Source organism: Cannabis sativa, chromosome 3 (assembly GCF_029168945.1).
Source record: "Cannabis sativa cultivar Pink pepper isolate KNU-18-1 chromosome 3, ASM2916894v1, whole genome shotgun sequence".
Classification (NCBI taxonomy): Eukaryota; Viridiplantae; Streptophyta; class Magnoliopsida; order Rosales; family Cannabaceae; genus Cannabis; species Cannabis sativa.
The window spans coordinates 15,778,330-15,796,724 of NC_083603.1; the positions used below are offsets into that span (position 1 = coordinate 15,778,330).

Below are 18,395 nucleotides of genomic sequence, written 5' to 3' on the forward strand. Positions count from 1 at the left end.
TATTTTCATGTAAATAATTCAATAAGATTTTAGAATCTAAACTATAATTATTTTAATAATAAATATTTAAGTTAGGAAAAAAAATTTATAAAATAATTACTTAATAATTAAATATAAAAAATTAATTAAATAATAAAATTATAATTTATAAATAATTGAAAATTGAATATTAACAATAATAATTTAATTTTTATGAATAAAAAAATTTAATAAATGAGAAATTTATTGAAATAATTACTTTAAAAATAAAAAAGTATTTTCATGTAAAGAATTAAATAATTTTTAAGAATTAATATAGGAAAATATTTATAAATAATATTTCTTTAAAAATTAAAAATAAAAAAGACATCTAATAAATTAATAATATAATAATATATAATTAATTAAATAATGAATGTTAATAATATAATAATTTATAAATAATTTTGTAATTAATGTTAAAATAATAATATAATTTTTTTTGAAAAATAAAATTTTAATATAGTTAAAAATAAAAGTAATAATATTATAACTTTGTTATACCCAAAGTTTGGTAAGCACATTAGAGGAGGACATGTGTCGAGCTGCGAAGAACTCAAACACACAAACGACAAGTATGTGTAGCATGGAACAACTTGTTGGAAATATAATTTAGAGGGTAGGTTTATAACTTCGTAACCCATGTCTGCAAAACGAGACGAGACGTTACAATCATTATAAAAGACAATTAAAAAGGGGAGGAGTATAAATTTCCTCCTAAGGGATTACCAAAATCACTAAAAGGCGAGTTATCATTAGATGAGGGGGTAGAAGGACTATAATATTCGCTAAAATCCCTACAACCTGTAATTTTGAATATATTAAAAGGCTCGAGTGGTTTTAAATCCCAGCTCGCATCTATGTGACTTGCCCTATCTTCTATGGTACCATGTTGCTCGGCTATACCATAAAATGACTCGTGACAGTTGATCTGGACATGGAATCTAGGGTACCAACTATCAAACTTATGAGAAATGCAGTCCACGAGAATGGATTTCCAAGTATAAAAATTAAGACGGGAGTCTTGGAAGGTAACTAATGTATTACACTCAGCCCTAAGTACAGTAGGTGACCAGCCTCATTAATTACCTCAGAATGCTCCTTCACCGGATTCCCGAGGGGCAGTGCTTTGAAGGTATTGTGCTTGGGCCAGGCGATCCCAGGCCTGGTCTTCAGGTGGAACAATTATTTGATGCCAAGAAGTATATTTGGGAATCTTGTAATCGCAAGTGCATTCTTTGTCAGCGAGAAGGCCCGCCGATCGCAAGTTTACTTCGTTCAAAAGGAATTTGCATGATTGAAGACCGTAAGGGAGAGTCATCAAGCGCCTGTGCCTACTAACCATCTTGGGGGTAGGGGTAGGTCTCGTCATAAGAGCTGTCAAAACAAACAACACATTAGTCAAGTACTTAAAAAAGGAATATTGATGTAAATAAGAAAGAAGAGAACAATCACTTACGGAGTTTGCAAAATGTGTTTGTGCCAACGGGGGAGAGACCAGACGTCTAGAAAAAGTCGTCCTTGAAGGAGACTTTATTTGGCAAGTCTACGATAATTTTTGGCTGCTAGCGTGAGTGCCAAGATAGAAAAAGCCCCCTCCGGCGTTCTTCCTCGATGGAACGGCTTTAACTGAGTAAAAGATACTCAATTTCTACAGGCGTGGGACAACCCCAATTCATAATTTTGTACAAGACTTTCAAGCTAGCAAGAATCCTGTAAGAGACGAGATTCAGCTGGAATGGGGCAACCTCGATGTGATTTATGTAATCCTTGAAGTAGTCCTGAAGAGGGAGGATGGCCCCTGCGCAAATATGCTCAAGGCTCCAAGTGCCCATACTAGTTGAACCATTGGTTCCTGGGTTATTATTGGCAAAGCGTGCAGGGGGATAGCAACTGAATTCACCCTCTCGTACTGACCTAACCTGACATGATTGCCCAAGTGCAATGCCGTAGGCCTTTAGCATTTTGCCTGTGTAGCCTGAGATAGATCGCACCTTCGATTCTATTAACTAAGCCTCGAAGGTGACGTTGGGATCTTGAGGAGTTTTGGACGTACGTGGTTTGGGAGGCATAATCTTGAAATCCAAGTCACGTGGTTCAAAAGCAATTGTGACGTTGGGTAAAAACAAAGGCTTTGCCACAGGAATAAAGGACACGCTGAATGTTTGGCCAGGCTGCTTCTCGTAAGAATCGGCGTCTGCCTTCGGATATTTCTTGCAAGAAGTGCCTGTGGCGACTAGAAATATCTTCCTTTTGGGTTCTCACTGTGTGTTCCCTAACCGTAGAATCATTTAACTCTAATTTGGAGGTGGGTTTTGAGGGATTGTATTTATATGGGATGGCCAATTCTATAGGAAACTCAAACTCTAAGGCTTCTGGATGATAAACTCTTGAACCAGAGTGGTGTTGGGTTTTATGCCCTAAATAAAACTCATTTCAATATAATCAGATTTACTTATTAATATAGATCAGAAATAACATTTAATGTTGCATGGTTCACATGATTTATTTCATGATTATATGTACATAATGTATGAATTCATCTGAAACCCTTTTCACATACTTGATCCTGTTTATTGTGCCGTCAACACATTGGAAAGTAAACATGACTATGTGAATAAAATTTCCTAGATTTATCAGACATAGGGTTTTACTGATATGATAATCTACAACAGAGTTTACTTGCATTTGGAGAAGTGCTATGTTCTTTCCAGAGCATTGGTTAAAGTAAAGCTCAGGTTGGATGCATGGAGTATGCATCGGAAGGGACCGATATTGAACTTTGACTTAGATTTAATTAAACTTACCGTAAAATCTATTCAAGTCAATATCACCAAGTTGATCCTAGATCAAATGTTCTTAATCCTGTTATGATTAGGCTCAATCTTGAAAGGCTATTCGTGTTCTTTGATTTGTTAGTTAAGCCTACTTTTAGGTCAGGGTGATACGTACATTTTGGGAACACGGTAGTGCAATTGAGTGGGAGCGCTATCATAAACATGGAATCTATAGCTTCTATCTGGCGAATAGTAAGCAAAGGATGATCTCCTTCGAGCTTGACCAAACGAACATAAATGGTGGAGTACTCATTTCACATAAGCTGAAATATAATTTATACTGGGTCAAGTGTTTTAAGGAATAAATGCATTGTAGGGTGTAACGGTAATTTAATCCCTTTACAGTGTAGATCATTCATATAGAGGATCATTGATCAAATTAGGATTATAACAATGGATAACTAATGATGTGTCTATATGGTGGAACATATAGAGCATTCTATATACTGAGAGTGAAATTCTAAGTTCTATGCGTGGATTCAACGAAGAATTAGTAAGTTAGTGAATTTTAGTGCTAAATTCTTGATCTACTTATTGGAAGCTCGGTTATATAGACTCATGGTCCCCGCACTAGTTGAGATAATATTGCTTGTAAGACTCATGTAATTGGTTTTGATTAATCAATTATAATTCTCAATTTAGACTATGTCTATTTGTGAATTTTTCACTAAGTAAGGGCGAAATTGTAAAGAAAGAGTTTATAGGGGCATATTTGTTAATTATGATACTTTGTATGGTTCAATTAATAAATATGATAAATGAAAATATTATTTAACAATTATTTATAGTTATTAAATAGTTAGAATTGGCATTTAAATGGTTGAATTAGAAAATTGGCGTTTTTGAGAAAATCAGATGTAGAAAAGGTAAAACTGCAAAATTGCAAAAAGTGAGGCCCAAATCCACTAGTATAGGGCCAGCCACTTTTGTAGGAAATTTAAACTGATATTTTCATTATTTTAATGCTAAATAATTCAAACCTAACCCTAGTGGAATGCTATAAATAGATAGTAAAGGCTTCAGGAAATTTACACTTAAATTTTCTATTTTTCCTTTAGAGAAAAACCTGAGCCATTCTCTCTCCCTATCTTTAGCTGCCACTTCTTCTTTCTCTTCCCTCTTGAATTTCGAAATCCTTAGTGTATGAGTAGTGCCCACACACAGCAAGTGATACCTCAACCATAGTGAGGAAGATCGTGAAGAAAGACTTTCAGCAAGAAGGAGTTTCAGCATCAAAGATTCAGAGAAAGAGATCCAGGTTCAGATATTGATAAAGCTCTGCTACAGAAAGGAATCAAGGGCTAGATATCTGAACGGAAGGAGTCATATTATTCCGCTGCACCCAATGTAAGGTTTCCTAAACTTTAGATGTGTTTATTTCATCGTTTTAGAAAGTTCATATTTAGGGTGTTAATAAACATACTTGTGAGTAGATCTAAGATCCTGGTAAAATAATTCCAACAAGTGGGACATTACTACCAGCAAAAAACAGTCCTAATCCATGGAGAGAATTTTATCAAACTAGAGAGTAATGAGTTGGAGATCTTAGAACAACCTACATATTACCTGAACCCTAGTATGAACAGTTTTAACCCTAAAAAAGTACCAAAACCATATGCGATGATAACGATACAAGCAAATCAAACAACTGATCCACACTATGTAATGAACATGAGGAAGAAGAAAATAACTTACCGTTTGAAGTTAGGGCTGTTAGAAATATTTTACTAAGATCTAGATTTACTAACAAGTATGTTTCATTAACATCTTAATATGAATTCTAAAACAATGAAATAAACACATAAGAGTTTAAGAAAACCTTACATTGGGTGTAGCGGAATATAATGACTCCTTCCATTCAGATCTCTAGCCCTTGATTCCTTTCTGTAGCAGAGCATCACTAAGATCTGAACATGGATCTCTTTCTCTCCTTCTTGAGCCTGATTCTCCTTCTTGTTGAGTGGATTCTTCACAATCTTCCACACTATGATTGAGATACCACTTGATGTGTGTGGGCACTCACTCTATCACTCAAGGTATGAAAATTTAAAGAAGAAAAGAGAGGGTTTAGAGGTTCGGCTATAGGTTTAGGTAAGATGGCTCAATTTTCCTGAAGGCAAGAAATTTCATCAATCTTTAAGTGTGAGCCATCACTATCTATTTATAGGTAACCACCTAGGTTTAGGTTAGATTTAATTGGCATTAAAATAATGAAAAAATTAAATGGTAAATTGCATTACAAGTGGCCGACCATGTGTATTGGATTGGGCCCCACTTTGTAATTTTGCCATTTTGTCATTTTTCCATACCATTTTCTCAAAAATACTAATTTTTCAATTTAACCACTTAAATGCCAATTCCAATTATTTAATAACTAAAAATTAATTATTAAATAATATTGTCATTTAATATATTTATTAATTAGACTTAATAAAGTCTTTCAATTAATTAATAAGACCTAGAATCTATTTTCTTACAATTTTGCCCTTGCTTAGTGAAAATTCATAAACTAGACATAGTCTAATTTTAGAATTATAATTGATTAATCAAAATCAATTAACTGAGTCTTACAAGCAGTATGGTCTCAACTAGTATGGGGACCATCGGCCTATATAACCGTGCTTCCAATAAGCAGATCAAGAACTTACCAAGTAAACTCACTGTCTTATTAATTCCTTGTTGCATCCACGCATAAAACTTGGAATTGCACTCTCAGTCATATAGAATACTCTATATGTTCCACGATATAGATACGCTATAAATTATCCATTGTTATTATCCCAATAATTAATGATCCTCTATAGATGATTTACATTGCATAAGGATAAAATTACCATTACACTCTTTCAATGTATTTTATCCTTAAAACACTTACCACCTATAAATGATATTTTAGTGAAATAATATAATCACTAAAATGAGATCTCAATCATTTACCTCTATTTAGCAAGCTCGAAGAAAATTATCGTTTTACTTCTAAATACCTATAAAAGCTATAGATTCCATATCTATGTTTAGCGCTCCCACTCAATTGTACTACCGTGTTCCAAAAATGTACGTATCATCCTGACCAAAAAGTAGGCTTAACTAACAAATCAAAGAACACGAATAACACTCTTGAGATCGAACCTAACCATGTCAGGATTAAGATCATTTGATCTAGGATCAACTAGGTGATATTAAATTGAATAGATATTATGGTAAATTTATCATATCTAATCAAAGTTCAATATCGGCCCCTTCCGATGTATACTCCATACATCCGATACTGGTAAACTTTGCCAATACCCTGGAAAGGACATAACACTTATCCAAGGTGTAAGCATACCTATCGCTGATTATCATGCCAGTCTAAATCCAGTGAACTGGCACATCAGGGAATTAAACTTTTGAACATATAATCATGATTATATTCCACCGTGTTGACAACACTATAATCATGTACAAATACATATGTTCTGGACCTAACAGAATTTATAATCAAGAATTTATAATCATGAAATAAATCATGTGAACCATGCAACATAAAATGTTAATTCTGATCTTTATTAATTAGTAAATCTGATTATATTGAAATGGGTTTTATTTAGGGCACAAAACCCAACAAGGGCTTGGGAAAATGCCTGGGAAATCCATCTGTAAACCTTCGAACGAAGCAAGGATCGCCTTGAAAAAGTAAAATCAGAGGAAACTGGCAGGAAAAAGGTCAAAGACAAGAATGGCATGCAAATCTTCAGACGGGTTTAATGGTGATCCTTAACGAAGAAGTTAAGGGTATTTCTAAAACTTTGTGAAAAATGGTGCAAAGGTGGTTCCTTTTCCTTATTTTGTACTCATGATAATGATTTCAAAAAAGATTTGATCCAATGGACGTGATTCGAAGTGGAAGTGGAAAAGATGGTCATTTAATTCTGATATACCTCGAAACCGCACAACCGCCAAAATTAGAGGGAATGCGTCTTTTGAAAAATAAAGGAGCGTGACGAAAATACCCTTGGTAATCATTAAAAAGCTCTTTTTAATTAAAAAGAACTTTTTAAGGGGTAATTGGTATACCCGAAGTTCGGTAAGCACATGAGAGGAGGACACCTGTCGAGCTGGGAAGAACTCAAACACACAAACGACAAGTATGCTTAGCATGGAACAACTCGTTGGAAATATAATTCGCAGGATAGGTTTATAACTCGGCTGGCTGAATAGCCTTCAGCGAGACAGAAACATACAATTTGCCAATTTATGTATTGACGAGAAACCATGTTAGTGCATACACTCATGACGAGGGCTCAACCTCGCTATGTGAAAGAGAAAACGATGACACTAAAAATACTTAGCGTATATTATGCAATATACAAACTAAGTATAGATAGTATGGCGAGCCAAGATAACAGACAGCGAGACGATTATCTCGCTAAAGATGTTTTGCATGCGAGGAAGATCTTCTCAACCCCAGAGAGTGTAACCATCATGATTAAGACAATATTAGTCTCGAGAAGCTAAAACGACAAGCAGCTACTCGCTATCAGAGTGATCTTGGCTCCCTCCTCAGCGAGACATCCCTATGAGATAAGGTTTACCGTATATCTTTAATTATGCGCTCATCTCGGCCCAATAGAGGTGGGATATTCATAGCTATGTAAAAACTTCATTTATTTGGCTTGATATATAATCAAATCCCACAATTTTAGGGATAATAGCCGTATATGTATTTTGGTCAATTTTGTAATTAACTGCCACTCTGCAATTATAAAAGGTGGCAGATAAGATCAAAACAAGGGAGAGGCCCCAAAGAGAAAAAGATACTCAGAAATCTGAATAAGATTAATTCGTGAACTATGCAGAATTTTCACTGCAAAACCACGTAAAAATCTTGTGTTCATATTTTTATTTTTCTATAGTTTTTCTGTATTGAATCATATTTGTGAGGCTTAAATTTGGTTAACAAAAATCTGCGTTAACAAACTTTTACATGGTGAATAATAATTTGTCTAGATAAGTAATAATACATGATTTTTTTTAAAAAATATTATAAAATTGCATAAGATATCATAAAATAACATAAAATTTTATCATTCAATTTTTTTTAGACTATAAAATCTTATATGCCTTTATAAAATTTTAGATGACAATCGACAAGTCTTAGACCACATTGCGAAATCGTAGATGTCCACAATATTGGAATGGTCTAAATGCATTTTTAGAGATGGCCTCGAAATGTAAAGATTGTGATGGTAGAATTAGGTACCCTTGTGTAAGATGTGTGAACAATAGGCTTCTAACTTTACCTGTTGTAAAAGCACACATATTCGATTGGGGTTTTTTTACTGGTTAGGAGAAGTGGGCTTACCACGGGGAAGCAGAATCTAGCGCCACTAATATAGTCAATGACCATGATGGCGTTGATGATGACCTTGAAATTGACGATATGATTCTAATAGTGGATGACTTCCTTTAGCCATCATTTGAAATGGATGATAATCTTGATGCAAATCAATGGCACTACAAATTATTTGAAGAGATTAAGGCCGAGTTGTATCCTCGTTGTGATTGGATATCTTCTCTTAATTTTTTGGCAAAGTTATTGCATTTGAAAGTTAGGGAAAAGATTCCTAACAACATATTTGATGAATTACTGAAGTTATTAAAACTACATTTTCCAAAGAAAAATAAAATTCCATCAAACTACTATGATGCCAAGAAAAGATTGAAGAAATTAGGGTTGGGGTACGAGTCAATTCATGCGTGCATGCATAATTGCTGTTTATTTTACAATGAACATGCAAATAAAGATTCATGTCTAGTTTGTGGCACTACTAGATGGATAACTTCAAAAAATTCAGGAGCAAAAAAGATGCATCATAAGGTGATGCGTTGCTTTCCATTAACTCCGTGACTGAAGAGACTATATAGTTCAAGGCATACAATAAAATACATGGTATGGCACCACACTGGTAAATCAAAAGATGATGGTGTGATGCGACACCCTATGGATGGTAGAGCATGGAAGGACTTTGATGCCAAACAATGATTTTCCTAGTGAACCTCAAAATGTTTGTCTAGGTTTAGCTGCTGATGGCTTTAATCCATTTGGCAACATGAGCCAAGCTTACAGTATGTGGCCAATAGTTTTGGCGAACTATAATCTTCCACCTTTGTTATGTATGAAAGATAATAATTTTTTGTTGACCATTCTTATTCCTGAAGAAAAATCACTGGGTATGGACATAGATGTATTTTTACGACCCTTGGTGGATAAGTTGAAGGAGTTGTGGGTTAACGAGGTAGATACGAAAGATAGTCGAACTAACATTGTGTTCAAGTTGCGTGCAACTCTTTTGTGGAATGTTAATGATTTTCTAGCTCGTAGTTATTTGACTTGTTGGAGTGGTCAGAGATACAAAGCTTGCCCCACTTGTAATGAAGATACCTCTTCCATTCGAGTAATTGGTAAGACATCTTACGTAGTTCATAGAAGATTTTTGCCAAATAACCATCGAATGAGAAAGGATACTCAATTTAACAGACAAATTGAGAGAAGACCTCCTCCAAGACGTTTCACTTGTGAGGAAGTATTAGAACAAGTAAACAAACTCCCACCCAACTCCCTGGAAATCATGAGCTATTTGGTGGTGTGAAGTAACACCCTAATCTATAGGGACGCCACGTGTGTGATTTTATAAACTAATTTAATACTAATAGATTAATTAATTATTAAAAACCCTAGTAATATTAAAAATTTGACTAAAATAAAATACCAAAAATGGACATTATAATGGCATAAAAAGTGTGTTTTGGCAATCCCTGTTATAAAAAATTTTGCTAAAGAAATATATACGACAACCATTTAAAGACAAAATCAAAATACACAACAGATACAGCCAGCCCAAAACAACTCCTGGCAACGTGGCACGCAGGCCAGTGAGGTCAATATGACATTGCTGGAGAAGACTGTCACCTCATGGTTGATCTAGCTTTTCTTTGTCTTTACCTGCACCACATAGCACCCGTGAGTCACAAAAACTCAGCGAGAAAAGTAATAATAATAATCATATAGTTGATTATTCGAATATTGTCATTTATACATAATACGAGTCAAACCATCAAACATTGTTCATAAGATGAAATCCAAATCACTACTGGCATTTGCCACGAATAAGTATCAGTGTACAAATATTTAGTAATACAAAACCATTATACCAATAATAGAATTCATATTCATTTAATCATATAAATAATATATTTATGTTACCTCATAAAGTAACCATCTTCATGACATCACGTTGCCTAATCAGACAAGTTGATGCTTTAATCTGATAATCCCGTATTGCATTGCCTAATCAGGCAAGCCCGTGCCATAGTCTGGCACTCATATATCGCATAACTGAGTCACCTAATTAGATGAGCTCGTGCCATAAACCTGCACCCATATATCATATAATTGCATTACCTAATTAGGTGAGCCTGTGCCAAAAACCTACACCCATATATCATATAATTGCATCACCTAATCAGGTGAGCCCATACCATAATCTAGCACCAATATTGCATCGTCTAATCAGACGAGTCCGTACTTACGCTCGGTACTTATCATATATCACTAACGCCCGTACTTACGCTCAGAATGTCGTCAAAAAAATTGCATCACCTAATCAGGTGAGCCCGTACCTATGCTCGGTACTCATCATATATCACTAACGCCTATACCTACGCTCGATATGTCGCCAAGAAAATCGCATCACCTAATCAGGTGAGCCCATATATCATATGCATAATATCATCACATTATCGATACTCAACCAATCAATCTTTTCATTACATAACAATATTAACTATATCTCAATATTAATCAATTCATAACAATATTAATTGTATTACATACCACATACTATACAATACAATATACTTTTCTTACCTGCATATCCAAATGAGTGTGCTAGCGGACCCAAGCGACATATAATTTGGCGTATAATAATCCTAAGTCATATTAATAGTAAGACAATAAATGTCTATCCAAAACAGCCATTTAAAACTTAAACTGTAAACTTTTCTATTAATAACTAACTATAAAAATCACACCTTATGACAACTTAAAATTTCACTCTCAACTCACTTAAATTATATAAACTGAACTCAACTTATATTCTCCAAAAAAGCTTTCATAAAGCTACAAAAATCATTAAATTTCTTACCAAAAGTTCACTATTCAAGTTTAGCTCCAATATATGAGTATATATATATATATATGGCTTTGGATGTGATCACGCATTGTATCAATTGCGTGACTAGTGACTCACAAAAATAATATATATATATTATATCAACAAACATAGTACAATCTAAAAAAGTGACATGTGTTCCTTTAATTTTTTTCTTTTTCTGACAACTATTATTTTAAGCCAATAAATAATAGATAAAGGACAATATTAACCTAATATAGCCGGTTATACTAACCTGTTGAGTTGACACAAATATTTTATATGTGCTAGGTAGGGATATAAGTGTAATTTCACATTAAGTTTTCATGCGTAAGTAATCTATTACGTTTTTGAGTGAATATCAACCACACCTAAATAATATAGATGTTACTGGGTAAATATAGACCATGTATGAAAAATATTAGTTTATCAGAATTTTCTTTAGGAGTACAAGTAATATGGTAATTAAACTGGGTGATTTCTTTTTTTTGAAAAAAGAATAATATTAATTGGCATATTAATTAAAAATTTAAAATAATTAAACTTAATAAATTTTTTATTTTTTAAATTATACTTAGTTATAATATTTTCTTTAGTTTCTCTAAAATTATTTATTTTAAATATAACTAAAACTAATAAAACTATTGCTAAAATATATATGGAAAATATATGTCATAAACTAAATTATAACGTTAATGGTATGATTTATTCAATTTTATACTTCATTCATAATTAAATGGGTATGATAAACACGTGTAATTTAACATTAGGTTTTATGCATAAGTAATCTAGTTATCTCAAACTATTCACTATAATAAAGCCACAATACCATGCCATATATGTTGAATTGAAGTAGTCTTACATATAAGTTGGTGAAATAACAACTAATGGTCTCACATAATTAAATGACAATAACAATATAAAATAAGAATTAGATGTTTCATTGAAGGCTTAAGAATGGGGACTAGTCTTTTTTACTGTGGAATGTATTCAACATGCATGGGTGGAAGATGATCATGGTCTTGTATGAGTTTTAGACCCCTGTCCTTCTCATACAAGTTCGTTTATTATGATCTCGACCTCCACAAAGTGTGCATTGCCTACCTCCTTGTACTCCATCATTTGTTCCTTTTCTAGAATTCGTTGAGGCCATGCCCTTCGTCCTCACTCTTACAGGATCTTGGATTATGTTTGGATTATCACGATATGTTGTGGTTGGTTGTGAGTTTTGGCTATTCTGTCCCTCCTCGTAAGACGCCCTAAAGATGGTATTAAGTTTTTCCAACTCCATCTTTGCCATTTGGAATGTCGCTTCTGAGTGTGATGCAAAGAAATTCATTGAGTTTGAATAAGCATTGAGCGCTCCAAACCTGAACAATCATATGAATCATAATTAAAACACTAATAGAATAAGAATAAAAGAATTTTATTTGCTAATTTAATTTTAATTTACCTTGACAATTGGGTCATCTTTTGATGCTCGGATGAGTGTTCACCAACTTGTGTAGAGGAAGAAGTCTTGACATCCTTTCGCCAACGAGTTAATATTAAGGATTCTGGTATAACTCGAATGTCAAGACTTTTCATTACACACCATATATGCTTGCATGGAATACCATCGGACTCAAACAACAAACACGAACAATTTAACTCATTCTTCTCTTTGTTATATAAGACTCGGTGTCTTATCGTACCGTATTGGAATCTAGCTAAAGAGAAGAGGTATGAATCCCCTTGATCTTCCCGATGAGAAATTGAATAGGGTTGCTCTTCCTCAATCTGTTCTTTTACTTTATAATATATGTTTCTGGTGAAAATTGCGGCGGCCTGTTTGTAATATGTTTGCAAGAAATCTGTCTTACCAGCGGGAATATGAGGGACGATATGCATGCTTTTGAAATCTTTAGCGGCTTCATTATGGCGCATTGTGCCAATAGCATGGGTAATTTGTGAAACAAACTCTCGTAAACTGTAATTAGCAAGTAAGAATCTCTTGAGTACATTGTTCATAGACTCACATCTTTGGGTTGTTCGCATGCCTCCATAGAAAACCCCTCTTAAGAACGTCTCTGCCCATTGACCACGTGTGTTGTATTTAGTACGACACCAAGAATTTTCTTCAAGGCCGAACTGTGCCAACAAAGCGGCCCATTTTTCTTCAAACTCTTCCACTTTGTAGTAGTTGTATATTAAGTCAAAGAAGCCTTTGTTGAAATCTGGAATCTTAATATTCTTTGTGGCATTGTTCCCTAGATGCCATGCACAAAGTCGATGGGTAGAGTCTCGTAACAAATGTCTGATTGCGAATCCCATCCTTTCATCATTATCAGTGAGGACTACTTTTGGTTTTTTGTTGCCCATGCAATCAAGGAACACCCTCAAGAACCAAATATAAGCGTCTTCCGTCTCATCAAGTAAAACTGCGCAACCGAACACACAAGTTTCAAAATGGTGATTGACGCCAACAACTACAGTCAATGGCTTATTATACTTATTGGTGCGGTATGTTGTATCAAAAGCAATAGCTTCCCCGAATAACATGTAGTCTCTTCTACTCATACCATCAGCCCAAAAAAGGAATGCTAATCGATTTTCGTCATCAATCTTGTACTCGACGTAAAATTCAGGATCCATTGATGATAAGCCTTCTAAGAAACCCAATGTACCTTCTGCATCACTTGATATGTTCTCTTGCTTTCTTAAACTAGCCACTTTGTTGTACACATCTCTTAGTTGGAAAGGAAGATTGTCATACCCTCCAGATTGTAGGGCAATATGTGCTACAACGGAAGAAGTTTTGATACCACATCTATTCATGCTAATTACTTGTGCAGCTACTGCTTCAGGAACCTCGCGGTTTGCCCGAGTGAATTGCATTTGTGATGGTATTACCAAATCATGATTATGAAATGGTACAAATTCTTGACACCGCCAAAGATTTGTTTTTTGTAACCGAAGGATTCGTAACGCAGCTTGACACCCACAACGTGTTATTTCTTTTGGTCGCTTCTTCCTGTCTGGCATGTTCAAAAATTTCTCCTTCCGAAAACCTTCTTTGTTACAAACCCATCGTCGAATGTATATTTCTCCATCACTTTTCCTGGATTTTGTATCGTCAATTCTAGGACTGAAACCTTTCCATCTTGCATAAGTATAATAGAATGCCTCCCACATTTTTAGACTTACCATCTCTTTCCCTTCAATATCATGAGTATCTATTTCTGCAACTGATTTGGATAGTTGAAGTGTGTCCAAAATTTCTTGCCAGTGAGAGTTGGAGGCAATATCTACGTCCGTCATACTTTTCCTAATAATTCAATAAAATGAATATTAGTCATTCAAGTGTATGATGAAAACACATTAACTTACATATTAAAGTTAATGAAGTTGATGACTTTCCTTAAATATTTGACACAAAATTTAAGCTTTTCTGTTTTGACTACTAACAGTAATCTTTATTGTTGTACTAACTCTCATAGTCAATGGTATTGCAAACAGTGAAGAACAAATTTACCTAAAAAAACATACTATTTTCATATACGTTCTATTGTAATTTCATGCACTTTCATTAATTAACCAATTGAAATATTAAAAAAATACTCTCATATGTACAAAAAAAAAATAAACAAAAGTAATGCTCTTACCTAAAAAAAAATCCTACATTTATAAAAATATATATTATGTAATAACCATAGAATGAACATGCTTTGAATCCATGACTCAATATAGTTGGACTCCATTTATGTGGTAAGTAAAAGATTTATTGTTTTCAAGGCCCAATATCAAGGCCCAATACCAAGATTTATTGTTCTCTTTTACAGCAACATCTATGTTTACATAAATGAAACATGGTTTTGTAATAGTCTCTAGTGAACTCAAACATAGTATCACATCTTATTGGTCATAAAGATTTTATGAAAAATAAATTTTATATTAGTTAACACGTTCAACTATTGTGACGGTAATTAAATATTCATCAGTAAATATTCTATCTATTTTCATAAATTAGATAAATAATGCAATCTTTTAATCTTGTGATGTTATCATTTTTTTTTAGTATTATAGTTTTTTTTTTTTTAGAAACAACACAATCACTTCTTTTAGTTTAACACTTCTTTTGTTATGAAGATTGTCTCTTGAATAATATATACTTATCTATGTTATTGTATCATATGTAATAACCATAGAATGAACATGCTTTGAATCCATGACTCAATATTAGACTCTATTTATATGGTAAGTAAAAGATAAGCACATGCTGTCAAAATAAGATATTGTGTTAATAAGACATACCTTTATAATTGTAATAGGAGACTTACAAGACTATCCAAGTGAGTGAGAGTGAGATTGATTCATCCACCAAAACTCTACCAAATGACACTATAGAAAGAAGTTGAATGAGAGTGAGATCAATAACTTTTTATAAGTACTTACTTTTAGTTGTTTAATTTTGCCATTGTGAGGTCCTCATATTTGTACACTTGTAGGTGGTGTGGTTGGTGTAGTTATTTATGAAACTAACACAAGAATTTAATTTAATATATAGGTTGTAGTTAAATATAAATGTATATAGGCTAGTCAATTGCTTGGCCTATTTTGGGCCATAATCTAACTATGTATCTAGGCCCAATATCATGATTTATTGTTTTCTTTTAAAGCAACATCTATGTTTACCATAAATCAAACATAGTTTTGTAATAGTCTTTAGTGAACTCAAACATAGTATCATATCTTATTAGTCATAAAGATTTTAGATAAATAAATATTGTTATGGTAATTAGATAAATAATGTAAATTTTTAATCTTGTGATGTTGTCAATTTTTTTTTAGTATTATAGGTTTTTTTTTTTTTTTGGAAACAACACAATTAATCACAGGAATAATTAATGTTTAATTTTCTTCTCTTTTTTCATTTGGAGAGCATATATTTTTTATGATCGCCCAGATTTTATTACCACATAAGAAATCTCCAGATAAAGATGATTTAGTCCCGTACGTCATTGTATTAATTCCCTTCCAAAATAATAATAATAATAATAATAATAATAATAATAATAATGTCATTTTCCCTTTTCCCTTTCGAATCAGAAATAATGTCATTTTCCATATCCATGAATGTATATAGTGTAATCTCACATATTTTTCATGCAAAAGTAATATACTCACGTTAGAGAGTGAATATACACCATGAATAAGTAATATAGATATTACTGGATAGGCTATAGTCTATATAGTCTCCAAATTAAATGATCTGATGTGTAATATTACTTTTTTTAAAAAAAAATAAAAAAAGTATATTGAAGAAAAGATAATAATACAGTAGTTCAAAAGCATAGTGATTTAAAAAAGAAAGAGCACAGTACATTTCTTCAACATAATTGATAGATTAATCTCTAAAGTTTTAAATTGCACTTAGATATATATATAAGATCATCATTAATAATATTAATAAAAAAAGAGATTACATGATACTAGGGATAGAGAATACCCTTTAACACCATGCATGCATGCATGCTTTTAAGAGTACTGTGGAGGACATGACTCAATACTAACTAAAGTTACTAATAAACACGTGAACACAAACTAAAACACAACATACTCTTAGAAAAATAATATAAAGCATACCATAATAAGAAAACACAACAAAATATCATAACATAATATGGAGAAATGTAAGACCATTCATAGGTTTGGAGAGGATGGGGCCAGTGAATGGTGCACAAAAGGCGAGTTCCCAAGACCTCAATCGAGATGAATCACCTCAAGGACTCTTGCTTCACCTCTGAGGTAGTCATTGGCAGCTTCCAAAAATGCTTCCACCGTCTTCACTTGGTCACTTCCTTGACCCTGGAGCTTGTTTTGTTGGTACATGGTCGAAGCAAGCTCGATAATCCTCTTTCGAGCCTCATCTAACAGGTCAGCACATTTGTTTTTTGAAGCATTCACTGAGTTAAGAGTGCTCTGCAACATGACACAATTGGAGCAAGGTTCTGTCGCCTGAGACCGGTATCTCCTTGACCGAGAGGAAGATGGAGGAGATTTCTTGCAAATTGATGAAGGAGTCCCTAAGTTCATTGGACATACGTGGGCGTCCGGGCTGTAATTCTTAGCTGAGCCGTAACAAGAGTTAGTGGTAGGGAATAGGTTTTTGGAAATGGATTTGGTCTTAGTCATTTTTTGGTGATAAAACAAATACTGTAGGTATGGGCTTATAAATTTGATTTAGTGGTGAGGCAATTACAAATGATAAATATCTATATTTATATACACACACACAATGTCACTCTCAATTGTCGAGCAAAACAATTGTATAGACAATGGAAGACCCATTGTGATTTCAAGAAAAACCCTTAATACCCAATAGTTTTATATCTTTATTTAGCAAATTCAACCTACAACTTTATGTACTATTCTTCCTTTGCCTAATTTTAAAAGGAATAAAAATAAAATTACATGCATGAAGTGATTAAAATACAAATAAATTATAATATAATAATGGTGATCTAGCAAAGAAAAAATAGGTCATATTATATAGTTATTGTATAGGTTACCTCTGGACAAAACCTTGTATTTATCACTAACACAAAATAAGAAAGCTTACAAAAACAATAATAAAACCATGCGTGTACTTTAAACCATGCAAAGTAATAAAAGACAAAACAAATGAAAAGTAATAAAAGACAAAACAAATGAAGAAACAAAATTAATATATTATTAATTTTAAGTTTGTCATTGAAGAGAACAAATGTGTAGTCTTATCACAACAATAAATGTGTAGTCTTCATCAATAGTACTACATATTAGTAGGTACTTTGCTTTACTTTAAACATAATAAAAAAATTAAAATACAATAAATAATATATATAAAAATGGACTCAAGTTACTTAAGAAATTTGTGTTATTCCTAATTTGTGTTGAACTAATAAAATTATTGTACTATTTAAAATGTATAACTAATCCATGATATTAGTATTTTTTTATTAAACTTATGTAATCAGTAGTTTGAGTTAATATGTTGTAATGTATAATTAATATCATGGATCCCTATTATAATATTAATGTGTTATGTTGTTGGTTAAAAAAAATGTCATAAATTATTATTATTATTATTAGGTTAGTACGTTTCACCTAATGGATCATTAGTGTGTACGTGGTCTTATTTTTTTTTTTTTTGAAACAATGTGTGGTCTTATCAAGAGTACTATATATTCTCATTTTAGCTAATATAACCTATAACTTTATGTACTATATAACTTTTTGCTTTACTTTGAACACAATAAGAACAAAGTGACATGCATGAATTGAATAGCCTTTAAATGACATTAAAATATAAATAAAAAATAAAATA

At 32.9% G+C, this 18,395-nt stretch overlaps 1 protein-coding gene and 1 long non-coding RNA gene across 3 annotated transcripts; both read right to left on the reverse strand.

The window, feature by feature from the left end:
• Positions 1 to 9,625: 9,625 nt before the first annotated feature.
• LOC115711232 (uncharacterized) lies at positions 9,626 to 11,084 on the reverse strand. Of its 2 annotated transcripts, XR_009686784.1 has the most exons (3): positions 10,765 to 11,075; positions 10,102 to 10,269; positions 9,626 to 9,840 (listed from the first exon to the last, which is right to left on the reverse strand). It is a non-coding gene; the product is annotated as an uncharacterized LOC115711232 (long non-coding RNA). The 2 variants fall into 2 exon arrangements; XR_009686783.1 differs by having other exon boundaries at positions 10,102 to 11,084.
• A 996-nt stretch (positions 11,085 to 12,080) lies between these two features.
• Positions 12,081 to 14,347, reverse strand: LOC133028974 (protein FAR1-RELATED SEQUENCE 5-like). The gene is made up of 2 exons (XM_030626266.2): positions 12,501 to 14,347; positions 12,081 to 12,417 (listed from the first exon to the last, which is right to left on the reverse strand). The coding sequence occupies exons 1-2, from the start codon at positions 14,345 to 14,347 to the stop codon at positions 12,081 to 12,083; spliced, it is 2,184 nt and encodes a 727-aa protein (XP_030482126.2).
• Positions 14,348 to 18,395: the final 4,048 nt, after the last annotated feature.

Excerpts from the sequence above, each read along its gene's own strand:
- LOC133028974 (XM_030626266.2), bottom strand. The coding sequence starts at position 14,347 with ATGACGGACGTAGATATTGCCTCCAACTCTCACTGGCAAGAAATTTTG. Across the intron at positions 12,418-12,500 it reads AAGATGACCCAATTGTCAAG|GTTTGGAGCGCTCAATGCTT; the intron begins GTAAATTAAAAT and ends ATGATTGTTCAG.